At 45.4% G+C, this 25,353-nt stretch overlaps 1 protein-coding gene across 1 annotated transcript in view; it reads right to left on the reverse strand.

The window, feature by feature from the left end:
• Nucleotides 1-25,353, reverse strand: part of TAPT1 (transmembrane anterior posterior transformation 1) — a 57,722-nt gene that overhangs the window by 21,118 nt on the left and 11,251 nt on the right. The window contains exons 3-4 of the mRNA XM_049790231.1: nucleotides 12,630-12,748; nucleotides 781-943 (exon numbers count right to left, since the gene is read on the reverse strand). Coding sequence (XP_049646188.1) covers nucleotides 781-943; nucleotides 12,630-12,748 — 282 coding nt within the window. The remainder of the gene's footprint in view (nucleotides 1-780; nucleotides 944-12,629; nucleotides 12,749-25,353) is intronic.

Here is a 25,353-nt window from a genome sequence, read left to right on the forward strand (position 1 = left end):
CATACACGTGTTCCTACAGAAAAGTAGAGGAAAATGCCACCGGCACCTCAAAAAGTGAATTATGTAACCCCAAGAAACTTCCTATTTAAAGAACATAAGAAGATTCTGCCCATTAAGTAAAATTTATTTACATAATTACGTAATTTGACTGTGTACAAATGCAAACTTTTCACATGCTACCTGGTTTCAAATGATAGAGTGCATTCAAAATATTTAAGCATATGGGGCCAGAGAGACAGTACAGCAGGTAGGGCATCTGCCCTGAATGCGGCACCCAAGTTTGAACCTCTGCACCACATATGATTCCCTGAGACTGCCTGGAGTAAGCCCTAAGCATAGCTGGGTGTGGTCCCCAAACAGAAAAACACAAACACAAAAGAGCACATGGAGCACAGCAACTAATAAATTCCAACTCTCTATTCTACGTAAAAGTCAAATCAACTATTTAAAATCTGTGTCTCATAGCAAACATAAAAACCATCCTAAATTTCCTTCATAATTTTTGAAGCATGAGCTAAAGGTGAATGTGAGTTTCCAATGAATCTGAGATGAATCCTCCCTTGGTGATCCCACCCTAGGGAAGGAACAGCGACGCACCCTCCTTCCCCAGCCCAGGCCAGCTACAGTGGCACAGCTCCCAGGGAGGTGATTTTCTAGCTCTAACTCAGAGCTCCAGGACCCCAGGGCCACCCTTAAACAAGGCCATCATATTACAGTGCAAACAACCCACAGAGAGGAGCTCTGCCTGTTGGGGTGCAGGGCAGCAAGGCCTGTCCTCACCTCGAGCATGTTGTAAATGATGTAGAGCTTGATGACCGACTGGCCCCGTATCAGGTGATACATCATGGAGTAGTCGACGTAGTGCATCATGAAATAGCAGATCACCAGCAGGATGCCCTTCAAAATGTCGCATACCTGGGCAGGCTGCAGCAGGCGTCTGTCCCTGCAACAGAGCAGCAGTGACAGAGTGAGACTAACTGGCATGACACAAAGGTAATGCGTGTCTGTCTGGACCTGTAAGACTGCACCCGTTGAGGAAAGGCAAGACGGCTTGACATTCACCTGCCTGAATGCGGTGAAAATTTACATTTTTTAAAATCCACCACTTCTCTTCAGAGTTGACAATCTTGAGGTGTGAGAAGAGGGTAGCCGCCTACTTCCAGAGCTCTAAAGGAAGGAAAGTGGTGAGGAATATGGGCAGCGTTTAGCCTATTCATGAGGTCCAGCTGGCTTGCCAGATCAATCCTTTCACACAGGGTCAGTCTCTAGGCACATCCATTGTAGTTTATCCTTTTTACCTCAGAAAATGACAGGTTTCTTGTCATTGGCTCCCAAGGAGCACAGCCTAATGGCAATGGAGAGCTCAACTGTGCGCATGCATCACAACTTGTCAACATACCACGCCAGATTTCACATTGTTCACAACACATCCCAATGTAACAGATGCATCATGTGGCATCTATGTAAACATCTATGTGGAAGAGATTCTGAAAACTGGAACCTTTAGCTGCCATCCCTGTAGTGGCCTCTGCAGGGCGGTGCCAGTTGGTGCTTAGGAGACAGCGCACACCACGGGGCCTACAAAGGTCAGTTCAGAATCTGAGCAACCTCTGGGTCGTTTGCCAACCCTACTAGGTGAAATGCTGTTTCTCAGTTATTTTCTCTCATTGGGAAACTAACATCTTCTATATTCAAGGCATTTACGTTTTTCATGAATTCTACCCTTTCTTTTACGAAATAGTTTGTAGGGCAGATTTTATATTATAGAAATTCCTTCCTTTTCCTTTTCCTTCCTTCCTCCCTCCTTCTTTCCTTCCCTCTTTCTCCCTCCTCCATTTTTTGGGGGTAGGGTGTTGAGCCACACCCGGCTATGCTCAGGGTTTACTTATAACTCTATGGCCAGGCATCACTCTGGGAGGACTAGGGGACTACATTAAACCTGGGCCAGCTGCATGCCAGGCAATTACTTTTCTCCCTATACTATCATTCTGGCCACAGAAATTAACTTTCTATGATATAAAAATGACTTTTTTCGGGGCCAGAGTGGTGGTGCTCAAGGTAAGGTTTCAAGCGTTAGCCTAAGACGGACAGAAGTTCCATCCACCTGGCGTCGGGAGTCCTACATGGGCCCCCAATCCAGAAGAGATTTCTGAGCACATAGCCAGAAATAACCCCTGAGTGTCAATGGGTGTGGCCCCCAAACAAAAACAAAATGACTTTTTCTCTAGTGAGTATAAGCAGAATCATTTTTTATTTCTCAGTTTATAGCATAAGGTACTAAATCTAAACTACAAACGAAAACCCCTTACTAAGACATCTAAATGAGAAATGTAGTAGAAAAAGAGTTGGGGAGGCAGCACAATGGGTAGGGTGGTAGGGTGTTTGCCTAACACACGGCCAACCCGGGTTCAATATCTGGCATCCCATATGATCCCCAAGCCTGGCCAAGAGTAACTTCTGAATGTCACAGAATGTGATACCCCCCCCCCCAAAAAAAAAAGCACTGTTGGTTACAGTGATACAACACTCAACAGACCAAAGTTCAATCCTAATTACCCCACAGGGTCCCTTGAGCCCCAGCAGGAGTAGTCCCTGAGCACAGAACCAGAAGTAAGCCCTGAGTACTGCTAGGTGTGGTGCCCAAAAAGCCGCAGTCTAAGAATTCCTTCCCCAGGTAATTGTTTCCTGCGACAGTATGGGACCACACTTTCTGTCTATACCCAGCTGATCTCAGGATGGAAGATGCTTCTCCCCTTGTTCTGCAGCCAAAGCTTACTTCCAAAGAGCTACAGAATCTCTTCCTTGACACCCATCACTGTGGCACCCCAGCCACTCTCCGAGCCAGTCGTTTCTCTGGGAGTCCTGGGTGCCTAGTCTCTGGAGCTCCTTCCAAACCCCGGCCATGCCCCAGCGACAAGAAGTCCCAGCTTCCAAACCATGCCTGATTCCCGCTTGCAAAACTGACACACATTGTTTACTGGGGGAGGGAACTCTGCGATCAGCAGGTACAGAAATTATTCCACTAGTCTCCAATGCCTACAGCCCACAGCTTTACTTGGGCAAGACTCTGATGGGCCCACAGAGCACACAGGATATTGCCAAAGTCCAGACTCTGTACTCTGGGCCCAAGAAGAGACAGGAGGAGGAGTGCTAACACTGGGCTGAACCCTTTCATGCAGGAAGACAGCTCAGAACTCATCTCAACCAGCCCACAAGTCTTAAAACAAATGAGCTAAACCCAGGGCAATTCCTCTTAGCCTAGATGCTCTGAGCTTAGAGGCTCAAAAGCATCAGCATGAGACATACCATTCACCTCCTCTGTGGAAGAACAGGCAGAGCTGTCCAATGCTGAAAATCACCAATTACCAACAATCCTGGCCTCGTTCCTATGAACCACATGTCCCAGTGTATGAATTAAAGAAAAACAGCTAAGAATCGGGTTGTATAGATTGGTATTAGCTGTGCTTTTGAAGCAAGTAGTAAACGTTTGGCGCCAGATCTGCTGAGTTTAGTGATTTCAGTCATTTACATTGATTAGAAAAGAATTGATTTTATTTCACAAAAAGGGCTTCTATATTTAATTATATCTCCTAATATGCTCTGGCCACCAAGGAACAATGTTAATACGTCTATGAAGGAATATTACAGTCAATACAAGAAATTGTTAAAAATGGATGCTACCAAACACTGAAATATATATTCCCATACAACACAATACTACACAATTCGAACAAAATCAATCATTCAGTTTTTTTGTTTTTGTTTGTTTGTTTGTTCATTTGTTTTGGTGCCACACCCAGTGGTATTTATGGGTTACTCATGAGTCTACTCAGAAATTACTCTTGGTAGGCTTGGGGAGCATATAGGATGCTGGGGAGTGAACCCGGTTGGCTGCACAAAGCAAATACAAACCCTCTTACTGTGCTATCACTCTGGCCTCATGATCATTAATATTTAAAAACTACAGAGGCAACTTCCTCACCTAGAATTACACTCTGTTTTGGAGAATAGGGAGTTGCTGACACCTTCCCCTACAAACTTCAGCCATCATGGTGCAGGCACTGCATTTTGTGTGGGGTCATTGTGATTACAACAGTAAACCGCCTTAACGTGATGTAAGCAGCAGCTGGCAGGAAATGGCGTTGTTGGGGGCTACCAGACAGCACTGGTGCACGACTCCAGGCCTAAGCTGTCTTCTACCTACACCTGGTTTAAGAGTCATCACCTATTCCTCCTTTTGCTGGAGGGGTGCTCCCAAGCCATGCTGAGGACCCTGAGACCACCCGAGTTCTACTGAGTGGCCAAATGCTAAGGCTTCTATTCAAGGACACAGTGTTGCTTGGACCCTGCAGTGCTCAGAGACAGCAGGGCCACACCTGGTGACATGTGAGGGACCTTGCAGTGTCAGAGACTGAACCAGCTCAGGCGCAGGTAAAAACTCATCCTAAATCTGGTACTAACTCATTAAGCCCAGAGTTTTGTCCAAAATGACCTTTAAATTTACATGAATCAACAACTCAGAGCCCTTTATCTTCCTGCATAATCCACTTTATCACTGCATAGACATCTAACTCAAGACAAACTACTGAGCTAGAAAACAAATACGTTTTTTATTATTTATTTCTTAAAACACAGTAAAGAGGACTATGGGTTACTGGATCCTGGACAGCTTTTTCTCTAGTCCCCAGGTCTGGAGAAAATTTTCCAGTGCTAACAGACACAGTTGCTACACAGATACTACAGTTTTCTAAATCAATTAGCATTACTGAAATGAAAAACGAAATAAGGGCAAATCTTAAAAACAAGGAATTATTTTTCTATAAACACCCATTCCAGTGAAAAAGTACAGCCGAAACAACAGAAAACGTTCCTTAAAGGCTATATGGATGTGCCAGTGCCTTTCAGGATAAGGAAAGACTTCACCTTAAAATATGCTCCCATGTATAAAACAAGTTGAACTGGACTGGGCCTAGGATTTGTTTCCCTGTGGGCCAGGATATTTTTAGATGATTACCTGATAAGCATCTCCAATTCCATAAGCAGATCAGTCACAATCCTACCAATCAACTTTGAACTAGCTTCTTAGGCTGGCATTCTCCCAGACAAATGCCTCTCAAAACTGGCAATTCATTTTGCAGACGTTTCAAATCCCATATGAATACTTAAGTGAGTGGAGCAAGCTGGCGGGGGATCCCATATGGTCTCCTGTGCCTGCCAGGAGAGATTTCTGAGTGCAGAACCAGGAGTAACCCACCCCCAAGTGCCACTGCTGGATGTGACCCAACCACCACCACCACCCAAAAAAATCCAAAATATAAAAAAGACTCACCTAATTTATAGTCTTGGTTGTGATTTCTTGCCAATATTAAACAAAATGTTATTTTGAAAGGTATTTATCTATTTTGGGGGGACAGAGGGAAGATGTGGGGCTACTCTGCACAAAGCCAGAGTAAACCCCTAGCTTTATGATCAGGGACTGACTATATGTGGGCCAGGGATTGAATGTAGGTTGGCGTTGGCTGCTCATCAGATGAGGACTTTATCCACTGCACTCTCTCCATCCAGCTCCAGTATTTCTATATAACTGAGAGAATTTTGTTACACTATTCTTAAGAAATCACATTTTCTGCTCTAAGTTTCCTCCTTTGCACATCCTGATTCTTTCATGATTTTTGCAGTTACTAATCCAAGTGGTCAGGCAGGTTAGGCCAGCTGGTTCCAAGGAAGGCTCCTGAACAGAAGGATGCAGCAAAGAGCAAAGTTTTTTCCCAGGGATAATGTGGGCTAAGGTCAAAGGTAAAACACTGGCAGATGGGGAGAACAAGAAGCAAGAAGAGGTGTGGTGCCCTGTAAGCAAGAGTAATGGGATGGCCTGCTTGGGTCATCCCCAGGAAAGGGTGAAGGAAGAAGAGGCAGTGTGAGCTGACCTGTGACAGGACACACACACACACACACACACACACACACACACACACACACACACACACACACACACACACACACACACGAAGAGGCAGTGTGAGCTGACCTGTGACAGGACACACAACACACACACACTCACACACACACACACACACACACCCCTTTATTTGCCTGTCTCAGTCTCTCAATGAGGTTAGTTCATTGAAAGAATGAAGAAACAAACATTACGGAAACAAAATACTACATGGTTTCCATTTTTAAGAGATATCCCATTATCAAGTAAATTCAAATAGAGCCGATTTGTTTTCCTCAAGTAGGAAAACATTTAAAACCTTTTTTCCTAAAGAATGGGAAAGAACCATGTATTGGGGGGGGGGTGAGGAAGGGAAACTGGGGACACTGGTGGCAGTAAATATGCACTGGTAAAGGGTGCTGTACACTGTATGGCTGAAACTCAAACATGAACAACATTAGGCTTTTATTTAAACACTGTGGTTACAAAGTTGTTCGTGATTGGGTTTCTGTCATACAATGTCCAATATCCTTCACCAATGCACATTTCCTGCCACCAGTTTCCCTCCCACTCTCCCTCCTGCCTGCCTCTGACTCTCTCTCTCTCTCTCTCACACACACACACACACACCACTTTGTAACTATGAATCTCACAGTGATTCAACTAAAAGTAAATCTTAATTTCCTAACATGCAATTAGTTATAAAAGAAAAGCTCTGAAGTACTTGACTGATTTCAAGCTTTTCCTTGGACTTGAACATGACTGGCAGCCACAGCAGAGAGAATCCTGTTGTCCTGAAGCCAAGCTCAGTGTTGGGAGCTGAGGTGTGGCCAGGAGGCTCCACTGCCCAGCTCAGACTCACGCATGTCACTAAGCACACTGCACTGATGTGGTCATGGTCAGAGAGCTGATGACACCATCCCACACAGATGCAGGGAGAGCCGCAAGAAGATACCTAGGAGACCCCACTTCCCACAGCCTGGGTCTCCTGCTGGCTGCCTACTGCTCTTTTTCTGTTTTCACAAAAAATTTAATTTGTTTGTATTGATGTCCACTGGGGCAAGAGAATAGAAGAAAAAAAAATACTGGGGTTTCCTCACCAAAAGAAATCCCTGTGCCACCACAATTCATTCTATAAAGGAGGTGATTTCGAGAGAGAAAAGAGGTTGAAAAGTTCCATGCTACTCTAGAGCCTTGGTGAGGAAATGGGGAATGTAAAATTCGAGACTCTGGGGGCCAGAGCAGTGGCGCAAGTGGTAGGACATTTGCCTTGCACGTGCTAACCTAGGACAGACCGCGGTTCAATCCCCCGACATCCCATATGGTCCCCCAAGCCAGGAGCAATTTCTGAGTGCACAGCCAGAAATAACTCCTGACTGTCACCGGATGTGGCCCAACCCCCCCCCCCCAAATCAAGACTACAGTAGAGGCACAGGTCAGCCAGGACACAGGAAGGCCAGACTCTGTGCCACCCACCCCCATGTTACTATGGGCTCTCCCTGCTTAGGCTCAAGCATCGCTGGATGGCTGAGGGTAGAACAAGGCGTATAGCAAGAAAAGGAGAAGGCGTATGCATATGGAAAGTGTTTACAGAGGACGTTACAGGGGAAAGCCAAGGGTCTAAGAAACTCTCAGGCATTCAGATTGTGCAGTGACATAAATTTTGTATGGGGTAAAGACACAAATGAAAAGAAAAAAGAAAAAGGCAATCTATGTCTCACAAAAACAAAGTCTACCTAGAAAACCTCAAGTGGGAGAGCTAAGCCTAACACCTGTGAGGGCTCAGAGACTGCAGCTCTTAGCAAGAGACCGATGCTCCAGCACTGAATGAAGTCAGGCCAACTCCTCTCACAGACTAAGAGCACAGTCTAAGAGGCTCTTAGAAATGCTGCTTAAGGCAACACAAAGAGTCCTTCACGGTCTCCCCCAGTGCAAATGTCACTGAGAAATGTGAAGCAAATAAAAGACACAACTATTTTTACGTTGGGCCCGGAGAGATAGCACAGCAGTGTTTGCCTTGCAAGCAGCCACTCCAGGACCTAAGGTGGTTGGTTAGAATCCTGGTGTCCCATATGGTCCCCTGTGCCTGCCAGAGCTATTTCTGAGCAGACAGCCAGGAGTAACCCCTGAGCACTGCCAGGTATGGCTCAAAAAAACAAAACAAAACAAAAAACAAACAAAAAAACAAAACCCCAAAAAACAAAAAACTATTTTTACGTTATATCAGTTTTTAATTTTTTTTTGGTGGGGGGATGATGTTTAACATTTCCTTTAGCGTGGTGCAACATACTGTTTTTCAAAAAAATACAAAATAAAAATAAAACACTTTTCTTAAAAAAAAAAATCAGAGTTCAAATCAATCAAAGCTTAATTCTAGTTACCAGGTCCTCAAAAAAAAAAAAAAAATCCAAGCTTAATTCAAGAGGGATGCCCTGGTCAGTGAGAAAGCTGGCTACATGCCTCTTGCCCCACTCCCTGCCAAACCGAAAGTCAAAGAGTCAGTCTAAGTGTACTTAGCTGACGGCACTAAACACCCAACAATGTACCACAGCAAGTAGCAAGTGCAGCACCAGTACATATACAAAGAAGGTCAGAGAACAAAAAATTCTTGTGGCAAGGCAGATATGGCTCAGCAAGCAGAGGAGCTCAGACCTGTCTCAGAGACAAAGAAGACAACAACTTCATTCCGCAAGCCTGCATGGTCAGAACCAAGGAGAGCGAACACGACATGGGAGAGCGGGACACAGACAAAAGTCACAAACACCACTCCTCTGTTGGTTTCTTTCACCCTTCTTTTCCCTCTGGGGGAAAAAAAATTAAACTAGACGGAAGGAAAGAGCACTTCATGCTTGCAGAAAAAGACAGAGCCCGGTACCATTTTAGGCAAGACCAAGTAAATTATATTTAATAGAAGTCAAAATTGCTGGGAAAAAAGCTACAAGCAGGCAGAAATCTGGCAGTTACTGATTGTAGCATTAAATAATAAACGATGGAGCTGGATGGAGGTGGATGGATGGAGGGATTTTTCTCTGCCATCCCAGGCCACGTGGCTCCAAAACCCCCATTCAGCTGGCGGGTCCCAGGTTTAGGTGAATGGCGGAATCACTCATCCAGAGACAGGCATCAGGAAGCATCAACTTTATTCATCCCTATCCACCACATGTGTGGCCTCTATCATAACCTTTTAAGCATAGCCATTCTTAGCTAGCCCTGCATCTTAACTCCTTTCAGCCATTTTCCCTTTGACCTCTTTGCTGGCCAAAGACCAAAAGGCTAAAGGGCCTAATCCCCTGGGTCAAAGGCCTTATATAACCTTCCAAGACCACTCCCCGGAATGGGAGGGGTCTTGCAGGTAAGGTTACAGGTAATATCTGGTTCCCAAGACCCCTCCCAGAAACGGGCGGGTCTCAGGTAGCTTCACCTAAATCCAGGGTGGAGTTACAACTGATGAACTGTTAAAATGTATTTTATATTCCTAAAAATGCTCAAAAAATCTTAAACTTAACAATAGCTATGTTAATACCACCTGTCACGCCATATTCCATGTTTTCAGTAGTTTAAGTCTGATGCTTTTTCTTTTTAATATTCAGAAAGATACTAATTGCTAAACTGCGCCAAAAATTGTATATATAAACTACAACCTGTATTACTGGAAGCACAAATCGCTCAATGTAGCATGCACACAGACAATATACTCAGTGTAGCATGTGTACAAACAAGAGAGCCTGTACCTACTTTGTAGAACCTGGCCCAGCTTCACTGAGCATGTAAAATTGCTGAACTGCATGACAATGATTTTCAGTACATTTTATATACATCGTATATTCATTTGTGTCCACATTGAATGTCATTTTTCAGTTGATCCAGGGACAGACACAGCAGACACCATAAACCATAATCGCATGGAATACAATACCACTGCCCTCTAGTGCCACTTTGGGTATAGAAAGTCAAAAAGTAGAAAACAACCTTTGCTTTAAAATAGGATCTAAATACAGACTATGATTTCAAGTTAATGTGGGAAAATGGTTACCTTTATATGCTTAAAAGCAAACAAACAATGCCCCCCCAAACAACAAAAACCCCTGCAAATATCTAAACAAGATTGGCTCCATTCACAAGAAAGCAAATGGGAAAGGAAGAGGAAGACTCCGGCTTGTATCAGTTCATCTTGCAGTCCTCAGAAGAGACACAGAGACTCTCTATTGAGACAATGGTACCTAAGTAGCAAAACTTGAGGTGCCCATATAGCCAGCTGGTATTCAAAGAGCTTGAGAGAGGCCCCGGATGCTGAAAGGAGATATAGTAGTAGGCATGTTTCTCCTTTGGTAAAAATATTGCAAAGCATGGTGTCTAAAAGAGAAAAGGGAAGGAAGTAGGGAGGGGGAGGGTGGGAGGAGGAAAGGGAGAGAGAAAGAGAGAAATGTCTGCATAGAGACAGGCAAGAGAGATGGTGGGAGAGAAAATGGGGATATTGGTGGTAAGCAATATGCACGGGTGAAAGATGTTGGACATTGCATGGCTGTAATCAAATCATGAACAACTTTGTGTATCGCATGGAGAAAGAAGGGGAGGAAGGGGAGGAAGGTGGCCCCAGAAAACAGGCTGAACATTCCAGAAGGAAGGTGTGAGTTACAAAGTTTTTCATGCCTTGTTGAATCATGCCAGTGGCCACTTAGGATGTCAACTCGCCCCTTACAGAAAGCTGACTAGAGTATGAATCTGCCTCATACCACTGATTAAGAATAACTGTAAAAAGGGGCTGGAGAGATAGCACAGCGGGGAAGGAGCTTGCCTTGCACGCGGCTCACCTGGTTTGGTCCACGGCATTCATGTGGTTCCCTAAGCCTACCAGGAGTGATTCTTGAGTGTAGAGCCAGTAGGAACCCCTGAGTACTACATAATGTGGCCCCAAAACAAAATACAAAGATTAAATGAAAATCGGCACGGGAAAGAGCACAGTAGGCTGAGTGCATGGTTGGTCAGAAGGACCCAGGTTTGATCCCCAACAAAGTACATGTGATATTCCCTGACATTTCCTGAGCATATCCAGGAGTGATACTCCCCTCACGGCCCCCACCAAACTACATGTCAAGAGCAGCCCTGGGGTAGCCATAGGTATGACCCCAAAACAAAACAAAACAAGAATAATCGCATAATCAAAAAGCAACACAGCTTATAGTACAGAGTAAATCCCTCACAGGCCTTAGTAATTGTCTATCAATTTGACTTAATCCACATTTTCATGTGTCCATCCCTGTCTGGCAGTCATACACAAAGGTTTCTATTTAGAAGTATCTTATTAGTTCTCTTTCTCTTCTCTCTTTGCCGTTACTCTGCTTCTTCAGAGCCTCCCTCTCTCCCTCTCCCTCTCTCTCTTCCTCCCTCCCTCTTCCTGTCTTCTCAAAATCTAACTCAGCTAACTGTGCTTTTATAAACTTTCCAATAGTGGGATGACAGGAATGGACATTTGAGGTGAGACCACATGAATATAAAGTAGATTACAAAGGCCTGGAAAAAGGTTGGCTGCACAGAATGAGTCCTTCTTAAAAGTTCTACCAGCATCCAGGGGGCCGGAGAGGTAGTATGGAGGCAGGGCATTTGCCTTGCATGCAGAAGGATGGTGTTTCGAATCCCGGCATCCCAGAGCCCGCCAGGAGCAATTTCTGAGTTTAGAGCCAGGAGTAACCCCTGAGCATTGCCAGGTGTGACCCAAAAACCAAAAAAAGAAAAGTTCTACCAGCATCCAAATGAAGACTTTTGAGTGGCTAATTGTTACACTCCAAAGATGATTTGGGATAATATGTAGCTAATAAAATATGTAATTTATCCTGATGAAGTGAGAATAGTCAGAACAAGTAAAAGTCTTACATACAATAACGCTGTGTGGGACTCTCAATCCAAGCCAAAGGACCTCAGGAGTCTCTGCAGTATCTGGCCACCTGGACCAGTGGTCTAGTGCTGGGCTTGGAGCCTGACAGTGCTGGGAGGACATCAGAGTCCCTCTGGGGGTCGGTCGTTGGCCAGGATGATGGAACCCAGTAACTGAGACTGTTTTACTCCGCGCAACCCTACAAAGAAGAACCTGACTCTTCACGCTGTGCTCACATTGATGAAGAAATTTCTCCCATTGAACATGAAGTTTTCCTTCCTTATAAAAAGTGTTCATGGCTCATTTTTAAGGGGACTGTTAATCAGTTCTTACAAAATAGTATGCATACATTCATTTAGTACTTTAGATAGAACAAGGAATTCATGATTCCTGAAACCACCAAAATTAATTAATTTATTAGTTAATTAATTAAAGGGCTCAAGGGGGCCAGAGAGACAGCAAAGGGTAAGGTACCCTATATGGTCCCTTAGACTGCCAGGAGTGACTTCATAGTGCAGAGCCAGGAACGAGCCCTGACTACAGCCCCAAAACAACAGCAAGACAGGTCTTTTGCTACGGTGGGTGGGAAAGGCCATTTGAGAGTCCTGAAATACTAAAAACTTTCTCTTTGCAAATAACTGACAAATGACAACTGCTCTGGGCCCTTTCGGCCAATGAGAGGTTTCCGAGGAAAGCCCCACTTTCTGGAAGCCCGTGAACTAGTGTACGTGCCAAGGTTCAGAAGTATTAAGTGAAATCACAAAACATCCCTTTCCTGCAGAAGTAATGCTGAAGGGCTCACAATCTAGCCCTTAAACTTACCTTAAACCATAGCAAGGAAGCGTGACAAGGCGAAACAGGGCCAGGAAGACTCTGAGGGGCAGCAAGGTGAGGATATACAGGAAGGCATCCAAGCACAGAAAGAACCCGAACACCATGAGCTGGACAGGGAGAGGGGGCAGAAAATAAAACACAATGTAATAGCCTTGAAATAACTGCAGACCCCAAATCTCAAATAACCCAGGAACGTTTTTAATGAATGTATTTTGAATCACTGTGACTTAGTCACAAAGATTTTCGTAACTGAGTTTCGGTCATACAATGTCCAACACCCTTCACATTGTACATGTCCTGCCACCAATGTCCCCAGCTTCCCTCCTGCCCTCCCCACTGCCTCTGTGGCAGACATTTTTCTTTTCTTTTTTCTCTTTCTCTTCCCTATCACACACTGCGGTTTCCAATAATGTTCCTGCTAGGGTATCAAGCATGTTACATATCAAGCATAACTCCTTTCAGAACCCAGATTTTGTCCAGGGTGATCATTCCCAACTGTTACCGTCATAGTGGTCCCATATCTGTCCTAACTGTACTGCCCCACTCTTTGTGGCAAGCTTCCTACCCTGGATCAGTCCTCCTGGTCTGCAGTTCTAATGCTTTAGGATATTATTACCGTAATATTTATTTTTGTATCCCACAAATGAGTGTAATCCTTCTATGTCTATCTCTAACCCTCTGACTCATTTTGTTCAGCATAATAGGCTCCATATCCATCATGCAAATTCCATTACTTCCTTTTTCCTAACAGCTACTTAGTATTCTATTGTGTAGATGCACTACGGTTTCCTTACCCACTTAACTTTTCTCAGGCTTGGGTAGCTTTCAGATTCTGGCTATTATGAACAGTACAACAATGAACAGAGGAGTGCAGATGTCTTTTCTGAATTGCATTTTTTGGTCCCAAGGGTATTCCTAAGAGTGGTGTTTCAGGGTCATATGGGAGTTTAATTTCTAGTTTTTTCAAGAAATATCCATATTGTTTTCCAAAAAGGATGGACCAGCCTACATTCCCAGGTGTAGTGAGAGTCCCTTTCTCTCCCACATCTGCAACAGCACTGAACCGAGGAATTTCTAAACTGTGTGAAATCCATTTCTCCTAAGCTAGGTACAGGTTGAACACTTTGGTTATGAGGCCAATGTGATATGGTCTATGAATCTGCCTTGATGAAAAAAAAAATAAGGAAGCCTTTTTAAAAATGAACTTCTGAAGGCCTTTTTCCAGAACGTCTGGTTTAGCTGCTCTAGAAGTCAGAAGAGCAAAGGGCCCAAAACATAGGATGTGGCTTCAATGGGTCCCTCCAACCTCACAGGCATTTGGGGAAACTTTTCAAGTCCAACTGCTTGACTTAGTCTTTAGCATTGTGCTGGGAATTTTTGTTCGGTGATCCATGGATGAAGAGACTGCAGTAAATGCTGACTTAAGTACCATTTCCTTCTGCTAAAAATAGGTAATTACTCATCCAAACACAATTTCATGTCAGTTCTATAATCTACAACAAGGAGATATTATTCTTAGCTGAAACAGAAGGCAGAGCTGCCATTTGTCCTGCTTCCACATCCTATTTTCTTGTGTAAAAACCAGACATGTTCACCCAGTAATTTAGAGCCGGATTTGAAAGGAGGAAGGTGGAGCCTTCTGGCCACTCGGAGAAGCGGCCACCACACTGCTCTGTAGCAGCGATGACGGTGACTCATAGTGTGAGTGACTTCTGCGTGACTCACACACAAGCACACAGGACATCGTTGCGAGTGTCCTTAGCAAATGCCCTTCAGGAAAATAGACGACAGTTTGGGGGGGGGGGGCAGGACAGTGCGCCCTCCTCTCCCAAACCCCCTAATGCATACACAAGGGGGAACCTCAGAGTGTGAGGCTCCGGGATGGGTGTTCAAAGATGAATGATGGTAGAAGTCATGGCCCCTGTAACTTCTGTCCTTGAACATGGACACAGAGGCAGACAGATGAGATGAAAAATGCCTGTGAGGTGATCATCAACGACGTGCAGAAACAAGAAAGCGACCCTCCTGGCACCTTTGCTATGAGCCTCCCTTCAAATTCCCTCCAGAGGGAAAACACGCTACCGAGGCTATACCCGTGCTGCAGCCCAAGCAAGCAAACCACATGTCTTCAAAGAAGGGCAACGTTTTACCCAGTGTTTGCAAAGATGCTTTAAACTGCATCATGTCCTATGTGTGTGCATGCTTATGTGCGCACACAAACTCACGTTGGTCTCACTCTAGTGTGCTGGTGTCACATGTGAAGTGACTCTCACACCAGGGTTGCTCTCCTTTCACAGCCCTGCCCCGGGTCCGTCTGTCGTCTGTGGAATAGTCACACATGTCTGCGGCTCCCTTGGCTTTAGGCAGAAACCACTGCCGGAGAGCACTACTAGGGAGTACCTATCCTTGGCAGCCACTATGCAGTCCTCGTCTGTCTCCTCTGCTCCTGCTGCTGACAAAGGCCTATGCCCGGGGAGAGCAAGAAAGGATGCCTGGGCAGAACCACTTTACCTGCACCCCAGCCTCACAGGGAAAGCCTGGGGGTGGGGCGAGTTCCAGGCCTCACTGCCACTTCTACAAATATTCCTCAACCCCAAACCCCAGAAACCCAGTGCATGGCACAGTGCAAAAGCAGAAAGAGAGCCCTCCCAGATGCCAGAGAACCTCCATTCCTCCCCACACCCACCCAGTCTGGTTTGTTTTCCCTCTTCCATCTGTGACAGATACAAGTTTCTTGCCACTAGAGACAAGCTACAGGTTTTCCATGTATAACACGACCTGTGGTTTGATCCTCTTTCTCTCCTTCAATCAAATATCTACTGCATGACTCTGCTGTACCAGAGACCGTGACTGAGGGATAAAACACAGGCTTCTTGTTTGAAGAAAGCCAAAGACTTACAAAGGAGTGTAATACCCAAAGGCCAGACACAGACCTATTAGAAATGAACTTTAACGACTACTCCAGTCACTTTGCACAATATGGATATTCCTCAGGAAATCAGAAATTAAGCTGTCATATAATTCAGCAATACCATTCCTAAAGATATACTCTAAGAACACAAAAACACAATACATAAAGCCCTCTGCACTCCTATGCTCATTGCAACACTGACAATAACGAGAATCTGGAAACAACCCAAGTGTCTGAGAACAGGTGAATGGCTAAAGAAACTATGGTACATCAACATAATGAGATACTATATAGCTGTTAGAAAAAATGAAGTCATGAAATTTGCTTATACATGGATGGACATGGAGTATATTATGCTGAATGAAATGAGTCAAAGAAGGATAGACATAGAATAATCTCACTCGGGCCCGGAGAGATAGCACAGTGGTGCTTGCCTTGCAAGCAGCCGATCCAGGACCAAAGGGGTTGGTTCAAATCCCGGTGTCCCATATGGTCCCCCGTGCCTGCCAGGAGCTATTTCTGAGCAGAGAGCCAGGAGTAACCCCTGAGCACTGCAGGGTGTGGCCCAAAAACCAAAAATAAAAAAAAAAAAAAGAAAGGATAATCTCACTCATTTAAGGGATATAAGAAAAATAAAAGATAATGTGGTTATAATATCCAGAGACAATAGGGAGGAGGGTCAGGAGAACCAATCCATGGTAGGAAGCATGCCAAAAAGAGTGGAGCAGTGTACTTAGCCTAGAGAAAGGGCTAGTATGGCAATAAAAATTGGAATTGATCACTCTGGACAGTAACTCTGGACAATAACTAGGTATTGGATGGAGATAAATATGCATGATGCCCTTCCATTAACAATAGTCAAAATAGACAAACCATGGTGTCTAAAATTAAAAAAAAGAGAGAGCTGTCTAGAGAGAAAGAGAGAAAAGGGGGATAGAGAGAGCAGGGGATGGAGAGAAAAAGAGACAGAGAGGAATTAAAGGCCTGCCCCAGAGGTAAGAAAGGGGGGAACCAGCAACATTGGAGGTTGGAAATGTTTACGGATGAAGGGTGGTTGGACATCGTAAGACTGAAACTCAATAATGAACAACTTTGTAATCATAGTGTTTAAATTAAAAATAAAGATACCAGAGCCAAAAAAAGTGCTTTATATTGCAATTCAGTGCAAATTCATTTGTGTACCCTCCAATAAACCCAAAAAACAACATGTCACCAAAATCATCCATTTGGTCCATAGAATAAAGATCGGTATATCCTTTGTTCCTTTTAGAAGCAATGCTAGTTCCTCTAACTTATGCCACAAGGTAGGGGCTGTAATGCAAAGTCTAAAAAGCAGGCTCAGGGCAAGCAGACTACATGGACTAGACACAAACACATGCACACATACTAACACACACACACACACACACACACACACACACACACACACAACATGAGCATGACTTGTTCCTCAGTGGTGTCTAACAGTTTTGCTAAGAAGATGTGAGTCGGATCCACTGGGAAGTGCTTTTTACGAAAAGAAATGAAAAATACTGCATGAACTGCAGTTATTTCACTTAAAATAAGTTCTCAGAGACTGAGAAAAAAAATTTTTGTTTTGTTTTTCTTTTTGAATCACACCCAGTGTGCTCAAAGGTTACTACTGGCAGTGTTTAGGGGACCCCATGGGATGCTGGAGATTAGACTCAGGTTGGCCACAGTCAAGGCAAATACCCTATGCCCGCTGTGCTAGAAATTTTTTTAAATTCAAATCATTTACTTCATTCATAAGTCAGGTCTGAACTTTTGTTTAGTGAAAAACTCCCCCCACCTTTTTTTGTTTGTTTGATTGTAAACAATCACCAGTCGGTCCAGAAAGACTGCAGGGTCTGTCCAGGTTCTGGGTAGGGTGGGTCTTACTCGGCGACCCCCTTCTGCTCTGAGAACCCTGAGTCACAGGAGCACTGACCCACCTCAATCGACAGTGACATTCAGGAGGCAGCCTGGGCTCCTGAGTACTAGGAGGGCTGGACACCTCACCCCCACTCCCCAGTCTGGGCAGATCTAGCCTTGAACACAGTTTATTTCCACCATTGATGGCTGCCACGTGTCCATAACATAGCAGAAGCTTTCCACACCAGGTATCCGACTGAAGGGTGCTGTCCCCTGTGGCAATGGTTAGCCAGTGCAGAGCATGGCATACCCCTATCAATACTTCCCTGGCTGGCTGTCACCTTACCCACGATGCCCTCATCTTCTGCAAAGCATTAGATGCAGAATCAACACAAAGTGCAGTCTCTTTCTTTCTGTTAGTGGAACAAGGTTTACTTGGGAGGAAGGGGGCCGTCCCCAAGGGTGCTGTGGGGACGTAGAGGGGGCCGGTGATTCCCTGAGCCATTCTGGGGGAACTGTGGAGTTGAGGGCGGGCTTTGGGACCACACCCAGCAGGGTTTGAGGGCTGCCAGGGTTTCCCCAGAGATGCGTGTGGACCCTGTGGTGCTCTGGTTGGCTGCAGGTTGGGTTCTTGCCTTAGTTCCGACTAAGCTTTGGCTTTAGGTAGCATGAAGTTTCCAAGCAAGTAAAATGGTATGGCTAAGAATAAAGTGGTACCATGACCATGATGACCCGATGTTACAGGATCACCCAACAATACTTACTCATCTGCCACATCCCAGCTCACCAGACAAACAGCGCCCCCTAGTGGAAGGCCAGTGCTGTCATGGGTAGGCATAGCGGAGACTCATTCACCTTGGACAAAGCCCTGGATTCCCTCCTGCAAGATCAAAGGCCTTATCCTGCTCAATTCTATTATGCGGTGGATAAAAAGACACTGGGAAGGGCACCTTCTGAGGGAACGAGCAGTCTAGTGAGCAGGACTCCAAGAAAGTGCCTGACAGAAGATGTGCGCCCTGTAATGTTCAGAGATGAGGGTGGAGGGGTGCAGCCTTGGAGGAGAGGGGGATCTGTGCTCTTGGCACACATAGAGACTGTGGCCAGAACAGGAAGGGTTGCCAACAAAGCAGCACACACACAAGCCAACGTAAGCAACAAGCTCGAAAAGGAACAGCTTGTCTGTGGGTGACTGGGGCCTGCAACTCTTTTCTAGGGCCCAGAAGTCTTCAACAACCCAAGGAGCAGGACTCCATCATTCAAAGAATAACAGTCCAAGAGCATGGGGTTACTAAGAGGCCTGCAAATGACTGACTTTGAGAGCAAATGATCTTCCACAGTTTGAGCTCCTCCTATAATAAAATCATTTTTCTTCACCTGGGTCTCAAGGTTCACAAAACCTCCTCCAAACGCTCTACACCTGAGAAGGAGAACAAAGGGCCTGCGCAGGCCAGACAAACAATCCTCCAGAGCACAGGCAAGTAGGCAGGGAATACGGACCACACACTGCTTGGGGAAAACAGGCTCGCCATAGGCAATGTGGCACTTTCCCTAGTCCCTGGAACTATCTTCCTGACTGTCCCATTCTCTTCAAGAATAGTCCGACCTACTTTTGGTTGTACTCTTCAACCACACACCTGCTATTAGAATACCATGCTTGCTATCTCCTGCTAGGCTAACACTGGAGTTAGATGTTTATCTTTGCTTCCACGTTATGAAAGTTTCTGCAATAAAGCAAGTGCCCACAGGCTGAGAAAACTGCTGATTGTAAGTGGGCCGCTGGCCTGCAGCTCTTTCAGTTAACATTTAAAGATATCAGGGAATTTTGGAAAATACTCCGGTGTGCATGTGTCTTTATTATCTCCAGAAGCTTGGATTTACCTGGGGCGGAATATGCCCTTGAGAACATGCTCTCTTGTTCTCTGGAGGCAGCCGTTGAAGATAGCACCAGCTACATCAGCACCAGTCGCACACGCATGGGAGAGAGTGGGCTGGATGTCAGTGTGAGACCATGTCGCCCAGGGCCAAAGGAGCTAAGAGAATCTGAGTATCATCACATGCAGCAGAGGGGATTGAAGGCTACTTCTTTCACAAGCCTAAGACCTTGCCTCACACCTGATTCTTGTCTGAAGGTATCATTTGTATTATTACTAAACAGCAATGGCCAGGAAGGTGCCCCTGGCTGAGTCTCAGTGGCTACGAAGTACTGACTCAGCAGGAGTTTTCACAAATACTCACAGGACAGGAAACTTGTCCTGGCTTCACCTAGTGGTTTAATTCAAGTGCCTCTCCATCGCCTCCTTGTCTGTCCAGACTATCAGCTCCGCTCACGGGCCCCAGGAGGCAGCCCTTTATGTCTCGTTTAAGGGCTTGGCAGGAGAGTCCAGAGCTGGGCTCTGTTACCTCAAAAGGCCAGGAAATAAGTTCTTTCACTAGAAAGTGAAAAACTTGACCATAAGGCCAAAAGTGAAGAAGGAAGGAAATCCTCTCACTCCTACTGAGGCTCCTGGAGTGGAGCAGAGAACCCCAGTCCTTCCATTGATGATTTCCAAACTTCTGCCCCGAAGGGATGAAGACCAACTCCTGAAGGAATCAGAAAGGCCCGAGGGAGCAGCAAGGGAACAGGAGGACTTAAAAGTAGAAGGTAAAAGTGTTCCTTGGGAGCTGCAGCCATAGTGCAGTGGGGTGGTCACTGGCTTTGCATACAGCTGACATAGGTTCAATCCCTGGAGCCCTATGTGGTTCCTGGAAAGCCCTGCCAGGAGTGAACCCTGAGCAAAAAGTTAGGAGTGAGCTCTGAGCACTGTTGGGTCTGACACAAAAGCATAAAAACATAATAACAGTGAGTCAAAAGGGACCCAGTTACACCCAGCACCAGCTGCTTCTACTACAGAGAAGGCTACGGAATTGCAAACTTGGGACCAAAAACCTGAAAGGGGGTCCAGAGAGAGTGGGCAGTGGGAAAGGCACTTGCCTTGTACATGGTCAACCCAGACTCGTCCCCAGCATCACATACTGAGCACTGCTGGTATAGGCACAAAAAATAAACAAAACATCCTCCAAATATCCCTCCTGTTCTTTTGGAACACGCCATACTCCAACCAGTTTACTGAGAGAAGGTGCAAATGATCTAAGATAATTATGGAAGGTTTAACCCATGACTGGATGAAAACACAGTGCAAAATGTCTACCAGGGGTCCTCAAACTTTTTAAACAGGGGGCCAGTTCACTGTCCTTCAGACTGTTGGGAGGGGCAGATTATAGTAAAAACAAAAATTATGAACAAATTTCTATGCACACTGCATATATCTTATTTAGAAGTGAAGTAACAAAATGGGAATAAATACAATATGTGGCCCGTAGTTTGAAGACCCCTAGCCCAAGATCACATGGCAAATAGAGCTTAAAGCCAGAAATAAAATCGAGGCAGGATGGCTTTCAAGTGCACGCTTTAAAACCACTCTGCTATCCTGTCTTTCTTGGCTGGCTCGAGGCCCCTAGTGTACCACAAGCACAGTTACAGCAGATGTACAAGAACCCAAGAGATGCCTGGTTGCAAGAGTAGGGAGGCTGGAAGGGGGGATAGATGGTTAGCTGAGGAAAGAGGAACAGATTTATGGTGAATGAGACATGTTCCCTTAAGGTCAATACAACATCCCAAATTTTAATACCCATACACGAAAGTAACAGGTCCAAAGGTGAGACACTGTGCTAGCAACTGAAAACACATTTAAATAAGCATTTTGTGTCTGATGAATTGCAGGTACAATGTATTTATTAGCTGACAACATCTTGCAATAGTAAACAGGTTTGGGAAGACAGACTGCGTCGACCTTTCTCTTGACTTTCAAGTTTAAACATTAATTTCATGTTGTGTGGTATCTGCAGCTCCTATATATAGAAGCAACCTGCTCTGTAATTACTGACTTCCTCTTCCTGGAAAGGTTAGGTGGAAATATCAGAGCATTTACCCCCCCCCACCCAAAAAAAGAAGGAAAAAAACCAGCGTAATGTACTTTATGTTAAAATACTCTACAGACGCAGATAAAACCAATAGAAAAATAAGTCAAAATAATAAAATTACTAACTTGAGTATGCATCCAACTTAGGTTAAATTCCGCCCCATCCCACTCCCATACATATCTACCCCCGCACCACATATGGTCCTTTAAGCACTGTCAGGAGTGATTTCTAAGCACAGAGCCAGGAGCAAGCATAAGAAATCACCATATGTGCCCCTAAGCAAAAATATTATCATGAATATTATCATGACATTTTTTTAAATCAAAAGAAATACTAATTTGAGTAATATTCACCCAACTGCTATAATAAAAACCTGACATGACACCTAACTCACGGGAAAAATAAAACAGCCTGGGGCTGGAGAAAGAGCTCCTGGGTCAGTCAAGAACATGGGCCTGATATGCCAAAAGCCGGAGTGATGCTCGGCCAACATGATCCCCTCCCCCTGAATCCCTGGGGAACCCTGAGCACTATTCGGGAGCCCCAGTACCCTCAGAGGTGGAATTTTTGTAATATCAGACTTCACTCAAGATGGTTTTAGTTTGTTTGTTTATGGGCCACACCCAGTGACCCTCAGGGATTACTCCTGGCTGTGAACTCAGAAATCGCCTCTGGCTGGGGGGACCATATGGAACGCCATGGGATAGAATCGTGGTCCATCTTGGGTCAGCCGTGTGCAAGGCAACTGCAACGCCATTGCTCCAGCCCCAGGCACTAATAAGATGTTAAGGGATATGAGTTTAAAACCAAATTTGAAATCTCACTTGAAATTACTCTATCAACTGAGAAATATGACAACCACCCAATTTTTTAACATGCCTGTCAAACATGCATGTGGGGGGTGGGGTGGGTAGGAGTAGGGCTTGGGGGATGAGGGGACATGGGAGCACTGGCAGAGAAAGTGGACACTGGTGGTGGGACTGCTGTTGAAACAGCACATGCCTAAAACTCAGCTATCAGTGATGTGTAATTCACAGTCCTGTCATTAAACAAAAAATGATTATTAAAAATAAGTATGGCATGCTTTTGTGCTTCTCAAGTATCAGTCTAAGTAACTAAATCATTCGCAAGTGAGTCTCTAAATCCAAAGCTCTTTACACTGGCAACAGGATGAAAAAATTATTGGAGATTTGGAGAGAGAGTACAGTGGGGAAGCACCTCCTGCAGAGCTCCTGAGCATCAGGCCAGAAATAAGCCCTGGGCACACTGGGTGTGATCCCAAATAATTACAAAGCCCTTGTAATTGTGCATGAGCAATGTTAATACCATTTCCCCGCCTTATACATTTCTAGACATACAAATGAAACCAAAGCTTCACTAAACAATTCTGACCCTAAATCCAGTCAATACATGCATACTTCAATCAATAAAATGATGACAGTCTCCAATCAATAAAGCCCCTTGAAAAGACCACATCCTGGGGTCAGATACCCATCAGGAGAGCCATGGAGGACACAGTGAACCTGCCTGATATCTTTGCATCTAGCCCTATGGGTCTTCCACTAGATTTTCTGCCCAGTATACAGCTGTGCTCATCACAGATGTGAAATGTTGAAGTTTCTCAAGAAACCTCATCATTTTAATGTCATAATCAGAAAAGAAGATTGCACACCACTGAACACTCTGCAGAGCAGGGGAGCACACAATTATGTGGGGGCTGCTGGAAAGGGCTGTGAAAGAAACCACCCAGCTCAGAAAAGCCCATAGAGCACCTATTAATTTTTGTTTGTTTGGTTTTTGTTTTGGGTCTACATCTAGCAGTCCACAGGGATTACTCCTGGCTCTGCACTCAGGAATCACTCCTGGCAAGCTCGGGGAACCATATAGGACACGGGATTGAACCTGGGTTGGCGGCGTGCAAGGAAAATGCCCTACTCACTGTGCTATTTCTCCAGCCTAGTGCATTCTTTTTTAACTGCAGTTATACAAACAAAGCCCACTGTGTCCTCCCAAGGGAGGGAAACAGGGTGCAGAAGTTCTGGGGCAGCACTAAGGACACCGAAAGTCGAGAGCAGCTGGCGGATGGGCACAACCAGCCTGAGTGCCCTGACTTCGCACTGCCAGCCAGGCCTTCAGCCGGGGCTTTACACAGATCAGCACTCAGTCCCCTTCTCTAGCTGAGCTCCGAAAATGTCCCTACCACCTCCCAAATGAAAAGCAAGGTGTCTCTGATGCCTGAGATAATGAAGTGACCCTAGGATGCCACTGAGGGACAGAGAGAGGTTTGCTGGGGGAACAGACCAACAGCTCAGGGTTGAACTCTCAGCTCAGGCCACTCTTCTGGGAGAGCACCTTCTGGGAGAACAAAGAGGCTTGAAGTCAGGTCAGTGGGTCATGGTCATAAGACTTGCATCGAATTCCCAGTGTCAGAAAACCTTCTTCAGAAGACACAAATTGGAGGTGGGACTGTTGCACTGGTAAAGGGGGTGTGTGTGTTCTTTTTTGTTTGTTTGTTTTTGTTTTGGGACCACACACGGTGACACTCAGGGGTTACTCCTAGCTATGCATTGAGAAATCGCTCCTGGCTTGGGGGACCATAAGGGACACCAGGAATCGAACCTAGGTCCGTCTTGGGTCAGCCACATGAAAGGCAGATGCCCTACTGCAGTGCTATGGCCTGGTCCCGGGGGTGTTCTTTTTTTTTAATAACTGAAACCCAACTACAAACATGTTTGTAATCATGGTGCTTAAATAAAGATATTAATCAAAAAAAAAAAAAAAAAGAAGACACAAATGACCAGGCCTAAGGGTTTGAAGCGCTTCCTTGGGGAAGCTGAGCCGGGAGCTGGTACCAGAGCTTTTCTGGTCACCGCAATGCATCTCCTCCACCTGCTACTGCAACAGAATTGGGAAGAACAAACCTACAATGGAGGAAGCTGTGTGCTTCTTCGAGCTCAGGGGTTGGGGGGGAATCACCCCGGCTCAGAGAACTCCCAAACTGCAGCCAACTTGGGACACAGGAACCATGAGGGGTATCTAAAAAGAGGGGGACAGGCGGCATGGAAGTCTATTTCTGGACACAGAGTGTGAGCATCAGATGTTCCTTCTGGGCAGACAATGTAAAAATCCGATGCTATTTTTGGGAAGATAGTGTGAGAACTGAGTGAGCTACAGGGACAAGCAGCTGGAGGAGAGAATCCCCACAATGTATTGGGGTACAGCTTGATATTCATCACTGGAAGAACTTAATCCTCAAAGCTGCGTAAAAGGTGTTTGAAGAAAGTCATCCAGGGACTGGAGAAATTGTTCCGTGGGTAGGGCATCTGCCTTGCGTGCAACTGACCCAGGATTGGGGCTCGATAACTGGCATCCTATATGGTCCCCTGAGCCTACCAGGAGTAATCCCTTAGCACAGAGCCAAGAGTAACCTCTGAGCAAAAAAACAAACAAAAAAGTCATCCAAAGTCTGGAAATGTAGACCCAGGGCAAAGCGTTAGCATTTAAGTAAGGCTCTGAGGTTGATCCCCAGCATCACCAAAAATAATGGGGTGGGGGAGGAGGACTCAGTGGAACTGTTAGGGCACATACAGGTCCTGGGGAATTCCGGGTGTCCACCCGGCCGTGCATCCTTGAGTTCTTTCACTGAACTTCTGGCCCACTTGGCCAAGAACCTTTGGTAGGACCTCCAGAGCCCCTAAGTACCATTCCCTCCTCTCCCTCCCCAAAAATGAAGTTAAAAAGAATTAATCCAGGGGCCGGAGAGATAGCATGAAGGTAAGGTATTTGCCTTGCATACAGAAGGACGGTGGTTTGAATCCCGGCATCCCATATGGTCCTCCGAGCCTGCCAGGAGCGACTTCTGAGCGTAGAGCCAGGAGTAACCCCTGAATGCTGCCGGGAGTGACCCAAAAACCAAAAAAAAAAAAAAAAAAAAAAAAAAGAATTAATCCAAAATCTGGGGGTGGGGGT

Source organism: Suncus etruscus, chromosome 16 (assembly GCF_024139225.1).
Source record: "Suncus etruscus isolate mSunEtr1 chromosome 16, mSunEtr1.pri.cur, whole genome shotgun sequence".
Taxonomy (NCBI): Eukaryota; Metazoa; Chordata; class Mammalia; order Eulipotyphla; family Soricidae; genus Suncus; species Suncus etruscus.